The 18,055-nt window shown below is 38.7% G+C and overlaps 1 protein-coding gene across 3 annotated transcripts in view; it reads left to right on the forward strand.

Moving 5' to 3' along the window:
* The window catches only part of LIN28B (lin-28 homolog B), a 97,026-nt gene that overhangs the window by 14,184 nt on the left and 64,787 nt on the right, over positions 1 to 18,055 (forward strand). The window contains exons 1-2 of one of the 3 annotated variants that reach the window (XM_054063840.1): positions 1,078 to 1,209; positions 2,140 to 2,324. In XM_054063840.1, coding sequence (XP_053919815.1) covers positions 1,200 to 1,209; positions 2,140 to 2,324 — 195 coding nt within the window. In that variant the 5' untranslated portion in view covers positions 1,078 to 1,199. Of the gene's footprint in view, positions 1 to 1,077; positions 1,210 to 2,136; positions 2,325 to 18,055 lie in introns of those variants that run through there. The other 2 variants (XM_054063838.1, XM_054063839.1) reach the window with 2 other exon arrangements.

Genomic DNA, 18,055 nt, shown 5'->3' on the forward strand with positions numbered 1-18,055 from the left:
TTTTTTTTGCCCGCCTTCCTCCTCTCCAGCAAATTTCTTGGTCAGTCCTCCTCCTCCTCCTCTCCCCCGCGCTCCCGAGGAACAATCGTTGCTGATGGAGGTTTACTCCAATACTAGGCTTGAAAACCCGTCTCTTATTTAGGAAGTCATTAATCACATCCCCTCCCCCGGAAAGAGATGGCGGAGAAACCTGTGAAGTACAATTCCTCGCCCCATCCCCCTCCAGAAATGTTTTGAAACGCTAAACCTCCGCGCATTCTGGGCCATATTAAGGTGATACCGCGTTTCCGGCGCGCTTTTCATTTGAATGCGAAATTATTCCCGTGCAGCCGAGGCGTGAGCGCCGGCGGGGGAGCCGCGGCTCCGGCGAACGCCCCCCACACACGCGTGGGACGGGCAGATCTCCTCCCCCTGGCATTCTCCCCGCTCTCACGTGGGCAGAAGACGGTGCCCGGAGGGTGCGACGCCGCGGGGGCTCCGGGTGGCTTTTCTTCAGGTGGACACGGCGCTCCGGTTGCACACATGCCCGTGTTTTGCGCAGACGGTAACACATGCTGATGCCTCCCGCCGTACCTAGCGCTTGTCTGTAGACACGTGTAGGCTCATTTGTAAGCATCTTAATTGCGTGTGCACGCGTACCCTGGCTCGAGCGTGCGGGGACACCCTAATAATCTCATCGGCACGCCTGCCTCTGCATGTATTTGTTGTTCTCTGGGCTTGTATCTAGACACACGCGGATCTTCCTAAGTATTTGTGCACGCATGGGAGTGCAGAAACCCCAGAATTATACGTCATTTCGATTTCCCGTAAAGAAGCGTGCAGATTAGCTGTCGAGAAAAAATAATAATAATAATAAAAAAAAGATGGGTTGGAGATTTCTTGTTCATTCATAAATTATTTTGGCGTGTCAGCCTAGTTGAAATGGCGATTGGCTACTCCTGCCTCCTGCCAACCCCTTAAGGATCCGATGTGAAATTAGTAGCAAGAAAGCATGTAATTGACCGAGTCACGTGTGCGCAGGGGGCCAGAAACGGAGCGAGCGAGAAGGGGAAAAATCAAAGAGGGAAAGCACATTAGACCATGCGAGCTAAATTTGCGATCGTTCAAAATCAGGATGTTAGATTAATGCAGAAGACCACTTCGATCCACAGGGAAAGTTTTCATCTCACGAGTTTGGAGCAGAGGGCCCGTGGGGCAACATGGCCGAAGGTTAATTTTCTTTTTCTATTGTTTTACTATGATTTTCGCTCGGTCGCTCGCTCTCTCCCTCCCTTTCCCCCCACCCCCCTTTTAACCCAACTATGCATTACCCTTTTTTAGCAGCTCGCGCGAGGGGGCTTTCTGCAAACCCATTGTTACCCAGCTCAGAAACTGTTCCGTACCGCCCACACCGATTCACAACTTGAAAAGCTTTCAGGGGGCTATTGTTTGAATTGTTCCTGTTTGATTAAGCACAGTTGCAGTGGTGGGATGAGAAAACGGCCGTACACCTGTCCCAACTTTAATCGAAAGTTTATTCCAAGGAGAGATGGATACACGTTGGAAAATAGTGGTTTCGGCGCTGCATGTGCAATAACCAGTTGTGCAATCTACCCAATTTTGCTTATTCTCTCTCCACCACCCTTCCTCGGCCGGCCTCCCCCCTCGCCCCCGGTCCTGCGCCTTGCGAGGAGAGACTAATTGGGCTGTTGCGAAATGGGATCGGTCTTAAACCAGCAATATTCAAGTAAAGTATTTCGTTCCGTGCTGTAATGCGGCTGAAAGATGGAGTTAAATGGAAAAATACGCGTATGTACAGAAACGTGGGCTGACCCGGGCAAAGAGAGAGGGAGAGCCTCCGTGTGTAGTGTTTCCTCTCTGTAACCTCCGGTGATTTTATTTTGTTACGCATTTTGGAGAGACGGTTTTTTATTTTAGGACTCAAGAAAAAAAATATGCTCTTTTCGCCGTCTGCTTTTTTATTTTGTTTTAGTCTCCTTTTTTTCTCTCTCCCGTTTCTTCTGTCGTAACTCCTTTATACAGTGGCAAAAAGGATGTTACCAGAATTTAACTCTTTGCTTTGCATCTTGTCCCCCCTTCCTTCTCCCCCATCCCCCTTTCTCCCCACCCCACCCCCCGCCTTTCCCTCTTCCTCAGCAGGGGCGAGTAAAGGTGGAGACGAGCCCGGGAAGTTGCCGGAGCAGGAAGAAGAGGAAGAATCCCAGGTTTTGCACGGAACCGGCCATTGCAAATGGTTCAATGTGAGAATGGGATTCGGGTTCATCTCCATGAGCAACCGAGAGGGAAGCCCTTTGGAGTCTCCGGTTGATGTCTTTGTACACCAAGTAAGACCCATTTTTGTCTTCCATCTCAGCCTGCCGCATTTGGTTGAGTTCAGTGGGACTCCGGATTTATGTAAAGACAAGTAACCTACTTTTCGTAGGTATTTATGTTTATCTGTAATTTAAAAGTTGCCTTAAGTAGTCGTTTTGTTGGCAGCATATAGTTTGAGTAAATAAGGTCATTAGATGTTTAGTCTCTGTGGCCGGAGATCTCTGCAAAAGGATAAACTTGTTTCTTCATATGTTGCTCCTTGGTTAGAAACGTCTCCCGTGCTTTTTATTTATTTTCAAATGCCACACTTTTTTTTTTTTTTTTTCATTTGTCACCAGGCTGATCAGAAGCAGATATGCCTTTCCTTGGAAACTGATTAAAATTAAGCTCGGAAAAGGATAAATAAATGTCGGGTTTCGTTCAGATAACATTTGGATACAATTTTAAACGCTTTTCTTGTAAACCTCGAATTGCTTTTTAAAAGCTCATCTGAGATTAGCGAAATTAAGACGTAATTATGGTGTTATTTTGCAGTAATTAAGACCTGAGAGCGTCCCTGTGGTGATACACTAAAGTGTGCATGTGGTTTGGTTGGTTGATTTTTAAATATTCCTTCCTAGAATAAAAAAGTGAGGATTAAGGAATCGGACCAAGAGCAAGGGTCTCTGTAAGGCTGCTCGGGAGAGAAGGCGCGTGGGGCCGTTGTTGGTATTTTTAACCATAGCTGCTGTGTTTTGAATATGGGAGCTGGTCTGAATACCTTCTCCCAAGAGGGTTTCAGATGCAAGATATGTAAAAAGTGATATATTTAAGGGAACTTTTCCCAAGGTTGTAGTGTGGTTTGTCAAGAATGAGCATGTGTAGACCTTTCCTAGTCCTTTAGTTAAATCTCCAGTTCCAACAAGGTTATTTTGAATTTCGCCCGTCTTCTCTGTGATCAGAGAACAGAAGAGCGGGAGCAGGTAAAGAGACCATTTTGGGTTTGGCCAGGGCCATGTTAGGAAGGGAAAAAGGCATCTTAACTTTTTACGTGGCTGTCCATTTTCTATGACGTTTGCTCTGACGGGGCAAGGGGTGTTCCATGATTATACAATGATTCCTTTTTTAATGTTCCATTTGATGGCCGGGCCTTATTTTCTGGTAACTTTCACCAGGCTTTTTTTAAAGAACGCATCTTTCCCTAGGCTAATAAGAAAGTGACTGAAGCTTAGACAAAGTGCTGCTGCTGTGGCATGTTGTCTTGCTCCTTGCGAGGGGGGAGTGAGTTTCAGATCTCACTCTCTTACATCCTAAGGGCCTGCACATCAGTATTACTTGCTTGCATTTGGAATTATGTAGAAAATGTAGAATCCAATAGTGAACTTAAGAAATTGTTACACTTCCTGCTTTGTACTGGTGTATGAGGTGCCCCTCTCTTTGCTGCTGCTGCCTTTTCTGACTGAATGAATTAAATACTTCTCTTCGTCCTGATTGTCTCTATTTTTTCCCTTCTTTGTACCTTTTTAAGTCATGCAATTGCTTTACAGTTCTGTAAATTTACTTCGTAGATAAAAAAATCCTTTTTCTTGATCTAATGTTGTGTTAACATGTCATCTTCTTTGCTTCTCAAATAATAGAAGACAAATATTTGAAGTGTAGCAGCGTTGTTAATAAAAAATTCACATTTGGAAACAAAGATATTCTTAGAGCTGTGGAAATAGAACTGTTGAACTGTATGGTGACATGATACGTTTGAGTAATTAACTAGAGAAGGTGTGCTCTTCAATAGTGGAAAGTAGACACAGAAAATAATAAAAAAGTATGCGGTAGATTTGGAAGTCGCTATTTATTTGTGGCCCCTAAAGGAGTGGACAAGGATGAAATGTTAAATGTGTTAATTTACACTTAAATAATCTACACATTTTCTGTGTTCCTAGGGCTCTAACACATATCACAATGTAAAAGGCAGTGAAAAACAGCATGTTTCAATGCACATAAACTGTACACCTCTGTCGTTTTGAGTATTACAGATATGCCTTACAGAGTGAAGTTATTAGCATTCTGCAATGGATTGCTCTTACAACAAAGAAAATATGTTTCTCACCTTTTCCTTTCTGATGACATCTAGGATATCCACAAACTTCATGATGACCCGAATCATCATTCCATCAGTCAAAAGTAGAATTTTTCTGTTTAATGTAATGGGGAGAAGAGGTATCTATTCCATTTCAGAGTACATCTTAGATATTTTATATTGCTGTATAGAATACTTTGTATTAGCTGACTAGCTGAATCAATGGCAACTGTTGCAGCCAGAGCATATAATGTCTTTGAAATTGCTATGTTACACAGTGCTGCTTGTACAGGGGAGTCTGTTGCCTGAGTAGTGATTGGACCCTATTTCTATTAGTTTTAATTTGAAAAATTTAGTCATGTGAAAAAGCCTTTTCAAGGGAAAGATGTTAGCTTATTAATCTGTTGAAACCAAATATTGCTGTTCAAAACTGGTTTGAAAACACTTAATCATTTGTTTGTGTGCACCTAGTGTTGTTTATATTCACTTGTTCTGCAATATTTGTAGCTACTAATATTATTTTATAGAATCAAACAGTCTGAGCAGGGGAAAGAATCTTCTGTCTTGTTTAGTCCAACTCCTGTCAAAGCCAGCTTGAACTCTGCAACAATATTTTTACTGCTTTACCTCACGTTTTCTAAGCAAGGTTGTGCCCAGTTTATGAGATCTGGCTGTAAGCAAAAACTTACTGGATGTCCAGTCAAAATTCCTGTGATAGTTTGAGTTTGTTATACCTGGGCTTTTGAACTTTAAGTAAGTAATATTGCTTTCTTCTTGGGAGTTCCCCCTTGCTTGTATGCAGATTATAGTAATGTTTTTCTACAGTCAGGGCTTCACTAATTGTATATATTGATATGTCTTTAGAGGACTATGCTTTTGTTTGGACTTCTTTTCTCTTTCACCCAATGAAAGTTCTGTTCATGAAACAGCCAAAGTGTGGAGTTTCGGCACTAATAATTTTGATTGATCTTCTCTGAACTACTTTAAGGTTGTTACCCTTCTGGTAATAACATACCTAGAACTAGATGCTTTATTTAAAGTAGAAACACATCAGTCATTATATATGACCATGTGTGTGTCTGTGTGTGTACAATGTTGATTGGGTACTCTTACAAACAACTACAGTATTGTCCTTTTTTAGCTTTATTCTGATACAGATTATATCTTCAAGTCATGTGTTTGAGTCATTCAGTATCATGTAAAAAGCCGTAAAAACTATTTAAAATAATTTTTCAAAAACAAGCCATGTCCAGTGCAGCAATGTGCCTGGTGTTTGTTTTACAAAAAAAATTAATAGTAGCAATGTTAGTCCTGTGTAACTCTTAAATCCGATTAAGGGATACCTTCTTGAATTTGGCTCAGTATTGTCATTTTGACTTTAAATAGGTTAGCACAGAATTAATAATTTAGCTTGCTTCTCTTTTATGATGTGAATTCTGCACATAGTTAAGTGTGAACAGCTCTTGTCAAATTTCAGAAAAGATCTATTTGTGAAAAACAGACTGGAGAAGTGGAGTGAGCGAAACTTTTTGTGGTGCACATGAAAAAAGTTCTTGCTAAGAACTGAGAGTTTGAGCTTTCATAAAAACAGAGAAAAGGATGATGCTTGTTAAAATGTTTTTGCATGTTCAAAATTGTACACACAACTTGGATACATACAGCTGATTTGGATGCTGTCAGAAAGGCAAAAATGCTGCAGATGCTTTTTTGCACACATTTTGAATGGACTGTGTTAGAAATTTGTCTATTTTTCTTTGCTTAGCATGAGGCCCAGATGATGAAGATGATAATGAGGGGTAGAGTGCTGGCTGTAAATAGATGAAATTAAATACTTTTATGAATATCAAGGGTTATAATTTTGCATTCCATTTCTGAGTGATGAGGTCTTTCAGGATGAGATGGATTGTTCAGTTTAAAAGATGTTTGTTGGGATCTGGCTCTGTAGTCCAGAATTCTTACTGCATTAAGGGGTTGATTCAGGATTTCGGAACTGGGAGCTTAAACATGATTTGTCTTTGGGATCCTCTTTTATGAGATGGGGAGAGGAAGGAAGGGAGGAGCAGCATGCAGGAGTTGTATTTTGTTTTCTCATTAAAAGGAACATGGTTGGTTTGAAATTTTTCATTTTCATCTAAACTTTCATACTGTTGCTGTAAGTTATTGTAATTATAAGATTTGATAGAAAAGGAAGAGAGCTTTTTTTTCTTTCATTGATTCCTTCTGCACTGTGCTATCATTTGTTTTTTATAAATTTTGCTCTTATTGTGGCAAGTACCTACGACAAAAGAAGGAGGGGAAATTACTGAGACTATTCAGTTACAATTGTAAACAGAAGAATAAATGAAAAATTAGGCATGTAAGCAGTATCTGAAAAGTATATTCCCTTAATTTGACCAATCATCCTTTTTCGTGAACCAGATGCCTATTCTTTAAATTCCTGGTATTTTAGCCACAGTTAACTGCTTTTTCTAGAATAAAATTGGGCAGGGCATGATATACTGAACATTGACTTTTTTATATTGTGACACATGGGATCCTGTGCTTTTGCAAGAATGCATTAATCCATCTAGTACATCTTTTCCGTTATTAGGAGCCTGTAAAAAGGAACTTAATTGCTCGGGATAGCTGGAAGTTTTGGACAAGCAAGTGAAATCAGTATTACATTGCTCCTTTTTGTTAAATAGGATAGAGACATGCCAATTTGAAGTACAGAAGTCTCCATGCAGCGTATGCTGTTACAAAGTTGTCATCTTTGACTTCTGCTGGGGACTGGCCAAGCCCAGTCCTAATCAAAACAAAAGTGGCTAGCAGGATTTAGAGAGGGAAGCTGAGGAAGGAAGCAAATGGGGACTAAATACGTGTCTGCAGTGAACATGTGTATCGCAGATCTGGCACAGATCAGACCTGAGCTAAAAAGTGGGTGTCAAAGTCTGCTCAGCAGCCTGAACACGTGTAGAATCTGTAATGGGTAATTGCTGGAGAACCAGAGCTAAATTTTGACACGCGCCACATATGCAGGATCACACATTGAAAATTGACTTTAAATTGTGGGGACCATGGATCTGTGGTGTGGTATAGCCCTGTTGGAGATTTTTTTTTTAATTAATTTTGCCTACCAATAACACCCAGCCCTACATTTCGAGTCCTACCTATGAGCGCATAGACAGGTGGCAAAATATTTCATGAAGAGCCTGGTGGTTTAATATGTTTGTATGAAGAAACTTGTAATTTGGTATTTAAGTTATGAAGTTGCCATCTGTGGAAGTACCTTCCAAATTTCATCTGTTTACATCTAAACCAAACATTACAGTTCATTTTTGTTGGGAGACGTATATAGTATTTAAGTGAATGGGAAGTCCCGTTAAGCCTAAGTGGTGTCAAACCAGATTAGATTCTGCTGAAAAATTTGAAATTAAGTGTTGACAAGCAAAAATCACAAGCTGCCCAAAGGCAGGGACCTGCAATGGGACTATTTTGTCTAAAGAGAGATTTCCCTCTTTGCCAGAGGGAAGTACACCCTTTCTAGAGCATGCTATCCTTTTCTCCAAGACTGAGGAAGTTGCGCGCAGGCGTTGGGATACTGGAAGGAAGAGGATATTTTGTCTGAGGCACAAACATAAGATATCAAAGCAGATATATGAACTGAAGCTAAAAGGAAATGAATTGTCAGATTGGGAAAAATGTTGTTTTTGTTGCTTGCCCTGGTTTGCAATTACATTGCTGATGTAGTAGGTATATATAGAACCGCCCAGAGTCTTGTATTAGACTCTGCAGTAAAGTGTACTCCCATGTAGGTATTGTTTAATTAATCTTCCTTATGTAACCCAACTCAGTATAAGGTCTGTTATCTTTCCCCACTAATAATCAACAGAAGCAAAATTAGGGCCATCATGTTCTACAAAGGTGTAGATAAGTAGCCATAAATGTGTAATTTAAGTAAGATCTTAGGAACCTAGAAACGAGGGGGTAAAGGCCTTTTATGATGATTCTTAAGGAACACAAAGAAGTTAGGATATATCATTTACATTTTTCATTCCCTATATTTAAGGCTGCTTTTCCCCCCTGTTTTGTTAAATTGGCTGAAAGCTATCATGATGGATAGAAAGGTATCACATGATACTTAACTCTTTCTAAGGGACAGTTATTTGGGACAGGTCTAGACTATCTATTGTTTGCTGGATATCACTGGCCAAAGCAGTGAATCCTTGAATTGCTTTAACATCACCAGAGTATCAGTAAACACCTCTGCATGGAAGATGGCAAAGTGCTTCTGATTGCTCAAGCATATTTAGTTGGAGAAACTGGTGTCCAGACTCTTCCTCAGATTATTCTGGCTGGTCCTGACTTGAAATGGGGGTTAACTCCTTGGGAGATGGCTAGAGGGAATTCCAGATCCCCACTCCCGAGATGGCTCAGCTGCTTGCAGAGCAGCTGTGGAAACTGCCCCAACTTTTACAGTCCGCCGTATTAAAGAAAACTGGCACTGATTTTTATTTTTTCCTAATGTGTGAAGCTGTAACATGCAGCAGGTCAGTCAGCAGCTGCTCTGCAAGCAGCTGAGTTGGCTTTGCAGTAGCAGTGTGGTGAACAGGTGGAGGTTGAAATTCCTACAGCCACACTTCTTGGTGGGAGCTCTACAGCCATGATTTTACTTTTACGTTTGACAGCAGTGCTGCTGCTTAAGTAAACTTCAAAAACCTTTAGCACTCTCCTTGTTGGGTTAGCGTAAGTGCATGTGAAACTGCATGGCAAACCCAGCTGGGGAAATTTGGGGTTTTTTTTGCATGTGATTTTTATATCAGAGAGACCTGATAATCCCCACGAATAAGGACTGGCAGTGTTGGCAACATGGAAGAGCAGCCAGGAATGCTAACAAGCAACTGCCAGTACGAGGTGAAGGTATAGAAGGAGAGAGAGCTGGAAGCTACTGTTGCAGAAATGTGAATGAAATTGGTCTCCTCTGGTGCAGAACAGGGGAATATTGGTGTTACCTTTGGCTGGGGGTGGAGACACAAGGAAAGTGTTAGTGACTTTTCAAGAAAAAGGGCATTAGTGGTTATTGGAATGAGTACAAGCTCCTTGGAAGTGGAATGTTTCAGGAATCTTTTTTGGGTCACAATTCAGTTCAATCTTATATTTTTGTCTTTTATTGATTACAGTGTAGTGGTGGCATTGAAATACATTGAATTGCAGTTTTAAATCAGCACTATTTATAAAATAAAACCCAATAAAATAGGAAGCATTTTTTATTTGAGACAATAGTGTGTTTCTTACTTCTACAGAACAGAAGTAAGTATATTTACAGGGCATGTTCATAGTTATTTGTATATACCTTTTTATCAGATAGGCAAGAGTTTAGTGAAAATAGTCAATAATATGAAAAGTATAGCTCCCTAATTATTCCATATATATAAATTTGATAATTAAATAAATTTGAAAAGCTATATGTCTGAGAGTTTGTAGAATATCCTTGTTCTCTTAACCAGTGCAGGAGCCAAGAAAATCACACAGATACATTCTATTCCAAAATTCTAATCTAGTGCTTTGGAAGGAAGGAGACTGAAAGGTTTGGGTTGGTTTTGTTGACATCATGGGTTGGTATTTTCACCTGTTAAAATTGTTTAACAATACGATGTGGGTGAATGCATGTATATTGAGTGTATGAATTTGTCTACAAAATTGAAGTAATATTCCATGACTACTACAAGTCTTATGATGCTCTGTTAGAAAACAGTGATGTTGTTATTACATTCATAAGCGTGTACTTCTTGTGAACATAGCTGATAGTGGCTTTCCCATCAAAGATAATCTGTTCCCAGAGAGGCCCTCTTGTAATTAGTCATGGTAATTTATAGGTATGCAGCACTGAGGGATTTTTTTTTTTTTTTCTTTTATTATAGTGCCACTTGGGGCTGCTTTAACATTTATGTTATAACGTTCTTCATTTATGGTCATATAAATACAGGCACCAAAATAATCCCAGGGCTGAAACTGAGACTAGAAGTGGTAGCCCCTATGTAGTTTAGGTAGACTAGAATAAGCATGAACTTGTAATTTTTCAAAGTACAGATGTCTTTAAAATCACTCAATAGTGCACATGTGCTATAATTTAAAAAATTTTTTATTTCATTTTACAACAGTGTTTTGCAAGGTAGTAATCAAAATCTTGGTTGGTTTATGGGCTATTTGTAATAATACAATCTTAGTGGAAACATGGGGCTTTAAAAAGTCTCTGTTGACCATGTGTCGTAATTTATGAATATTGATAGAGTCATTATAATGGAAATACTAGAAACATATAAAAAATTTAATCTAGAATATGCCTAATAGACCCAAGCTGACTTCTGCAGACCTTAGATTAGGCCCCCAACTACTCCCTTGATTTAACGGCTATATATGGCTATCTTACACTGTTTAATTACCTGACCTGAGACACGTAGATTGCACATCTCAAGAAGTAGCCATTGTTGACACTAAAGTGGAATAAGAAGAAATAATAATTCACAAGCCTGCTTGCTACCTTCTCCCCCAAATATTAAAACCAAAAGTACATCAAGTGAATGGAAATTAGAGAATTGTTTCAACAGTAAACAAAAAATGCTGCCTTAATGTAATGCAACCATGATACCCTTTCTTTTCCTGTGGATATTACAGACCTTATGGGCCACATTGTGCCCAGTTTTCTCACGTGAAGTGGTCCCACTGACCTGTGGAACTTGTTCAGTAAACTGGACAGCTTTAGGAGTTGATCTTAAGTCTCTTATATGAATGGGGTTACTATAAGTATGTAGTTTGCATCCTTTTGTTTTTCTGAATCTGTAGGTATGCTTTTTGTGCTCAGTGCTGCTTAACGAAAAGTGAACTTAAAATGATAGTTTAACATAATGTGTGTGCATTAAGTTGACATTTGTCTAACTTGTATTAGCTTTTCACGATATGCTTATTTTTTGTCCTGTGAGTGTGTAATATTTAATGCCTTGCCTCAATTCACCTCACCACTAATCTGTGAGTCTGCCGTGGTGCAAAACTGCTGAGCCGATAATGTGAGTTTTTTCACCTTCCTGTTGAAAAGTTACCCAAATCATTCCCTCACGGGAGCAGAGAGTGGTGGAATTAGTATGTGAAATGCTCCAAATGTGAGAAAGTTTCTGTGGAAGGGGAATGAATGTCACCCTTGCAGTGAAAGCACCTTGGGATCTTCAGCAGCAGAGGCAGTTGTACAGACCTGTACGTGCCTTTGATTTCTGGCAGGGGTGATGGGTTGTGGTAGGTCTTGGGAAAGACTTTGTAACAGCAGTATTGTGTGTCCATGTTCACAAGTGGAAGGATGGGAATCCTCTTGGCAGTCCTTCAGTCTGCTTTTTTCCCACGCTGGAGTGTAAGAGATGTAGGGATCCTACTCAGATACCAGGGAAAGCACTGACTCGTGGGGAGAGCAAAGTAGCTGAACCCTCTGTCCATGCAGGAGGGTGGTGGACAGTTTATAGATTTGGAGGCATAATATGGTCCTCAAATATTTGTAAATACAGTCAGTCAAAAAGTTTAGTTTCACCACAGCACTTAATAGCTCTGTACTACAGTGATTAAATTTGCATTTGGCTATGCCAAACCTGCTTTGTTTGGCTGCTTCGATGTTTGCGTTTGGGGGTTTTATGTGTGTGTGTGTTAATCAAAGAAGTCATGTTACATTTGTAATAGATGGTTTTATATGAATCAAGCTCGCATTTGTTTAATGTTTTCACGTAGCATGTTTTGCAAAAGCTGTTTAATGGATGGGAAATGTCGTGTATAAGGAATGCATGGTTTCTTCTATAGGGGTCTGCGTAGCTGTAGTATGCACACTGATATTTAACTAACAGGGCATCCAGCAGGGCATCCTGTTCATTGTGTGTGATTCTGGTTTAGAAACTAGTGCAACCTAGAAACAAAGAGAAAAGTAAAATAATTTTTAAGTGGTTTTAATTGGCTTCAGGAAATAGTGATAGTTGTTAAAGACAGACATTACACAAAAGGTGATTGATCTGGATGTGAAGCAGTTGCATGAATAAGCAGTATCATAAATGAAGAGTTTCTTTATAGAGAACTTCGCATGTTAACATTGAGTTTAAAAGGACTACTCACAGAAAATATTGTGGAATTGAACTGTAGATGAAAAGAGAGCAAAAGATTTTAAAGGTGTGTTGTCGAGATGAAAATTGTAGTATTTTCAGGCAGAAGTACAGTACATCTGAAGATAAAATCTTTGCTTAGACTAATTGGAATAGGATTTTGTTAGTGTTGATTCATGCTTTTGTGAACACTTAATGCAGCAGTAAATACCACATCTTTCACAAAGGAGTGCTTTATTCTCCTGGACCATAATATATTATCTACCCTAAGAAAGCAGGCTATCAGATTGTCCTCTTAGCAGTGCCTTCTCTTCATGAAGAAATAAAAAAAGAAAATCTAAACATTCAAAACTCTTATCAGATTTTAAGATGTTTAAAATTATTTAAATTCAAAACACTGTGGGTGAGAAGGTTCCTTTAAATTTGATCTATGCCTACATCTTCTTCAGTGTATATTACCAAAGACTTCTGGGAAAAAAAAAAGCATTTTCCATTATTGTATGATGTCCTTGCATTTAATGACCTCATAACATTTTTGCAAGACAGCAAATACTTTTCAAAATTAATCTGGAGTCTGCTTTGAGCAATAAAATCTCTCTATGTTTAATAATGAAATTAGTACATTCAGTTTCCTGAAGAATTTTTACATTAGTCTTCACTCATATATTTTCATTAAGCAACTACTTTTTTTTTTTTAAATGGCTGATTATTTTGTGTTTGTAATACAGCGGTTTCTTTTTTACTGGCAATTATTGACAGTTTATTGGAAAGTGGCAGCCGGTTTCATGCTTTCATATAGGAACATGTAATTTTTTTAAAGCAATACTATGCATTTATAATTTTTCCTTTTATCCATATGTAATTTAATATTTACAGTTTATTAATAGTATGTCCATCATAAGGGAGCTAAACCAGTGCCGACCACAATAGGTGTCATGAAATGCACCTATAGTATATTACATTCTCTTCAGAAGTATTGAGGCAATTTACATTGAGTGATTGATTTTGCTGTAATATTTCTGGGTTTAGGATGATTAATGTAATCTATTTGTCAAATTCTTCAAAACTGATAAAGCTTAGCTTAGTTTCTGTTTTCTCCCTCCATGTGAACACATTCTAAAGGTACAGTGTATTTTAGCTAGACTTCAAGGACCAAATGTTACTAAGAGATGAAATGTGGAGCCAGGTGAAATCAGTGAAACAGTTGTAAAATGTTTCAATATGTATGCACAATATCTCTCAAGGACTTTTGTCTAATAGTTTCATTTGAGAGCCTAAATAATTAAACAAGAAAAGTTTGATTAAATAAATGTGATTGGGGGGTTATGTATAAAATATCATTCAATGTACTTGTTTTTCCCATGCGAGTACCTCACAAACTTTAAAATGCTCCCCAAACTAATGATATAACACTTATGATTTGTGTGAACTTATTATATATCAATCTTCATCTAAATTTCTTTCAGCACATTCAGCTGTACCATGTACATCAGGAGAAATGCATCTCTTCTTTATTTACATCTTATGTGGCAGAAAATACTCTATTGGCTTCCTTTGTTCATTTTCACCGGGGTCTTCGTTGGTTTAAGTGTAGCTTTGCCATTTTCTGGTTAAGTTTGAAACTCTTGGCATTTCAGGTCTGATAGGGGACTAACTTGGCAGATACTTTTTTATTGATAATATGTAAGAGAATAAAAATGTATATTGATCTATGGCTTTTTCCACTTACTGTGACATGTACAAAGTTTAGTGTGGTGTTCGGTGGGTTTTTTTTGTTTAATTCCAATGGTTTAACAAAATTTAATCTGAATTTGTATGTTTTGCTAGGACATTGTTCTTCTGGGCACACTCGCATCTCATGGCCAAACTTTTAATAATGATGGACAGATATAGCAAATTATTTTCTTTTATTAAATCTGTATGGTAGTAAATTAACATCAGTGAGGGTACATGCTAAATATATATGAAAAACAGTAATCCTTGCTTCCTTTAAAAATTGGTTTGTTGGAAAATACTAATTACATTTTTGTAAAATAATTTTGGTGCATTTACTAGACAAAATATTTTCACATCAAAAGCAGGTGCTCAGATTTTTAAATGTTTCCATAAATTTGACTAATTTTATAGAGAGTTTTCTGGTAACAATGTTGCTCTTAAGAAGCTACAGTCAAACATTAAGAAATGAAATTAACAAAATTCATTTGATATTATGCGAAAAAATGAAATATTCATTATTAATTAATACAAAATCTCTTAGTATTTTCATCTTCTACAGTGTTTGCAGAAAGGCAGAACCAGTGTAGGTCAGTGTACATTCTACTGCATGAAGGAATGGCAGCGACCGATGCTAATTGTAACAGTGGGTTTTATATTCGTCAGTCCCCTTCTGAATCAGTGCCTTGCAAATTCGTGTAATCAGTATCTAGAAGGAGCCAAGAGTAAAGATTCTGGGTCCTAATTTTTCTGCTTGCTGACAAGATTTGCCAGTCAGCTATTGAATTCTCTGCTGTGCTGCTGTTGGATGGAGGAAAACCTCTGGTCTTGCATGATTTTTTCTTGTATAGATTTTTTATTTTTTGTATGTTCAATTGGTAATATTAAAGTAAGGTAAGTTGCTTCTAATATAAAAGTTGTCTTGGACTGCTCTGATAATGAAGAAACTGTAGGCTAAGTGCTGTTAGTACCTACTTTCATTTAAAACATGCATCATGTTTTAAGTGCAGTATTTTTTTTTTGTGGTTGTTCTTATGCCTGTTTTTATGTTATCATCATCACCGTGAACATAAACAGCAGCAAAATATAATCGCTACAGTGAACAAAACATCAGAACTCCTGTTCTCAGTTACAAATTTATAAAGTGTGTAGCAATTGAGTGGCTGATGTGAAGATGGATGATTCTTCAACTCTTTTTCATGCCAGTGGCAGGAAGACTGTGGAGTATTTGTAATGTAGCAGTGTAAACCCTTAACTGGTTTTAATGTTTAGCTAAAGAATTGGGGTAGATTAATTCAGGTAGGCAATTACGTGCTTGGAAGTGATGTAAACTGCTGTTCAGGCATTTTCTTTTACAACAGGCCACGTACCTGGGAGCACTGCAAGCCAGGCAGTGGCAAGTTAGACATCACAGCCCCTTGCATGGTATCCAGACCCCATGGGAGGGATCAGCACCCATGGACTTGGGCTGTTGACCCTCCGGTCCAGCCGGGAAAGCCAGGGGTCAGGGCTTATTGCTACCTATCCCTTCCTCAGGCCGTTTATAGCCCATCCTCCCCTGGTAGCAACTGCAGCCCAAGGACGTGATGGATGGGAAAGATCAAAGATTTTCTTTTTATTATTCTTATTATGGCTTAAATTTTTCTTTAAAAGAAGAGGTAATTTGGCAAGCAGTGCAGGACTGGAAATATTGATTAGTATCTTTGAGACAATAATAGATCAGAAAATAGGTATGCGAGCGTCTGACTTGCTAGAGTGGGCAGTGCTCTTGGGATGAATGAATTTAATACCACACTGTGTATTTCAAGCAGTAAAGCACATGCTGTGCCTCCACAGAGCATTGGTGTGGCTCAGTGGGGATGACCAACTGGAGGACCAGTTTTCCATCAGCCACAGAACAATTAATGGACAGCAAACGGGTGATGTTACCCAGAGGTTTGCTGCTCTTTATGCCAGTACATAGCACCTCAGTAGCATGGGTTCCTAGAGGTGGCTGTCAGAGACACGTCAAACTCGGGGATGCCGTGCAGCCCCATCTGGTGCTACCCTTTGTTCTGTGGCCATGGGGCCTCCATACGTAGGCAGCCCAGAAAGTGTGCTGGGAGCAGTGGGTACTCGGTCACCTCCACGGCTTCAGAGGAGTCCTGGGTGGTGGTCAGCCCCTTCCCCTGCCTGGCAGCTAATGGAGGAGTTGCAGAGCTTGGAGACTGGGATAGCGGACTGTGATGTCTCTCCTTTCCTTCACATTGTAAAGGACTTGGAAAACAAATGCAACCGCTCTTTAAGGAGCGTATGAAACCTGGACAAAGTGTCGTGTTTTTCATTGGCTCTGTTGATGCTTAGAGGAAAAAGAATACTGGATAGAGAATGAAATGAATGAATGAAAGTTAGACATACTGTGATTTTTGTAGACCTCTCAGTAAATGGCTAGACTGTCCCTCATACTGATCAAGCAAAGCTAAATAACACACTGTGTTTGAGTAGTCGTGTTGACAAAACTATTTGATGTTTTAAAGTGAATACATTTTTACCAACAACCAATATTTTTTCTTAAACTTGCTAGAACTTTTCAGAAGCATTTTACCTCGTGGCTTACAATTTCCCTCACTTCTGAGTATTTTAATGTGACAACACAAAGTCTTTGAAAAATATTAAGCAGAATTATCTGCTTTTGTTTGATTTGAAGGAGAACATAGTCCTTCATGCTAAATATCATTCAAAAAGTTTAATGATTGTAGGATTCTTGTCTTGCAAACCCTTTTTCTTTAAAGTACGAACTAGTCATGTAAACAAGGACCTTAAATATGTGACTTCTACAGTTACTCACTCCTTGAAAATCTGCTTTAGTCTGGCCTTGGGCAAAGTTCCTCATGGACTTAAGAGGATTTTTGTGTGTGTGTGTAAGAACTATAGTGTCACTACTTAAAATATTTCTTTGATCGAGGAGAGGATTGATCGTCTATTAGTTTTTTTTCTTTTTAAAGCCAAAAATAGTACATGCATATGCATATGTTTTGTATCATGTATATGAACTATATATATTTCTTCCACAAAACCAGTTCTGCTGCAAGGGCAATAAGCAATCTTTTTTGTGTCTGTGGGTGAGTTGTGTAAAACTGTTTTACAGGTTCTCTGACTGTAGCTTATGGTAGTATAATTAAAACCAATACATTTGAAAATACAAAATACACTTCTAGGCTTTGAGTGGTATGTAATGATTCAGCCCTCTAGGAGACACCTCTGTGTCTCCTGGCATGAGTTTTGGTGTAATGCCAATGACCATGATACATTTGTGTCAGTTGCTACTTCCCAATCAGCATCTAGCTCCTTGTAATCTCATGTCTTTTTCTAATAACATTTTTATTTGCAAATGATTTTGGTTTTTTTCAGAAACATATGTTATGAATGGAATTTGTACTGACAGAACCCTAAAGTTGCTTTGGTTGTTTGGAAATAGTGCAAGGCTTAAAGGCTGCTTTATTTGTGTTATTAGCTTTAAATAGGTGACACATGCTTTTTGAAAGTGTCTGTGAAGCAGAAGTATTTCACATTTCAAGTACAGATAACTTTGTCTCAGGTGTTTTATAGTTTTAATTAATTCATGTGTGCTGTCTGGCTGCAGATTTTCTATTAAACATAGGTTGTTCCACAAAGCGTGCAGGCTTTTTTACTGTATATGTCAGATAATTGGAATCATTAGATAGTTTCCTTTGGAGTCAGCAACTTATCTTAACCTTTTGTGTAAAATTTTTCATATGTTTTTAAGTAAATGTTGCTTTTACAATCCCAAGTGGTGGAAATGCTTTTCAAAAACCACAAATCAGAGAGCCCAATAATTGTCATTCCATACAATAGTGCTTTAATGATG

This window comes from Cuculus canorus, chromosome 3 (assembly GCF_017976375.1).
Source record: "Cuculus canorus isolate bCucCan1 chromosome 3, bCucCan1.pri, whole genome shotgun sequence".
Taxonomy (NCBI): domain Eukaryota; kingdom Metazoa; phylum Chordata; class Aves; order Cuculiformes; family Cuculidae; genus Cuculus; species Cuculus canorus.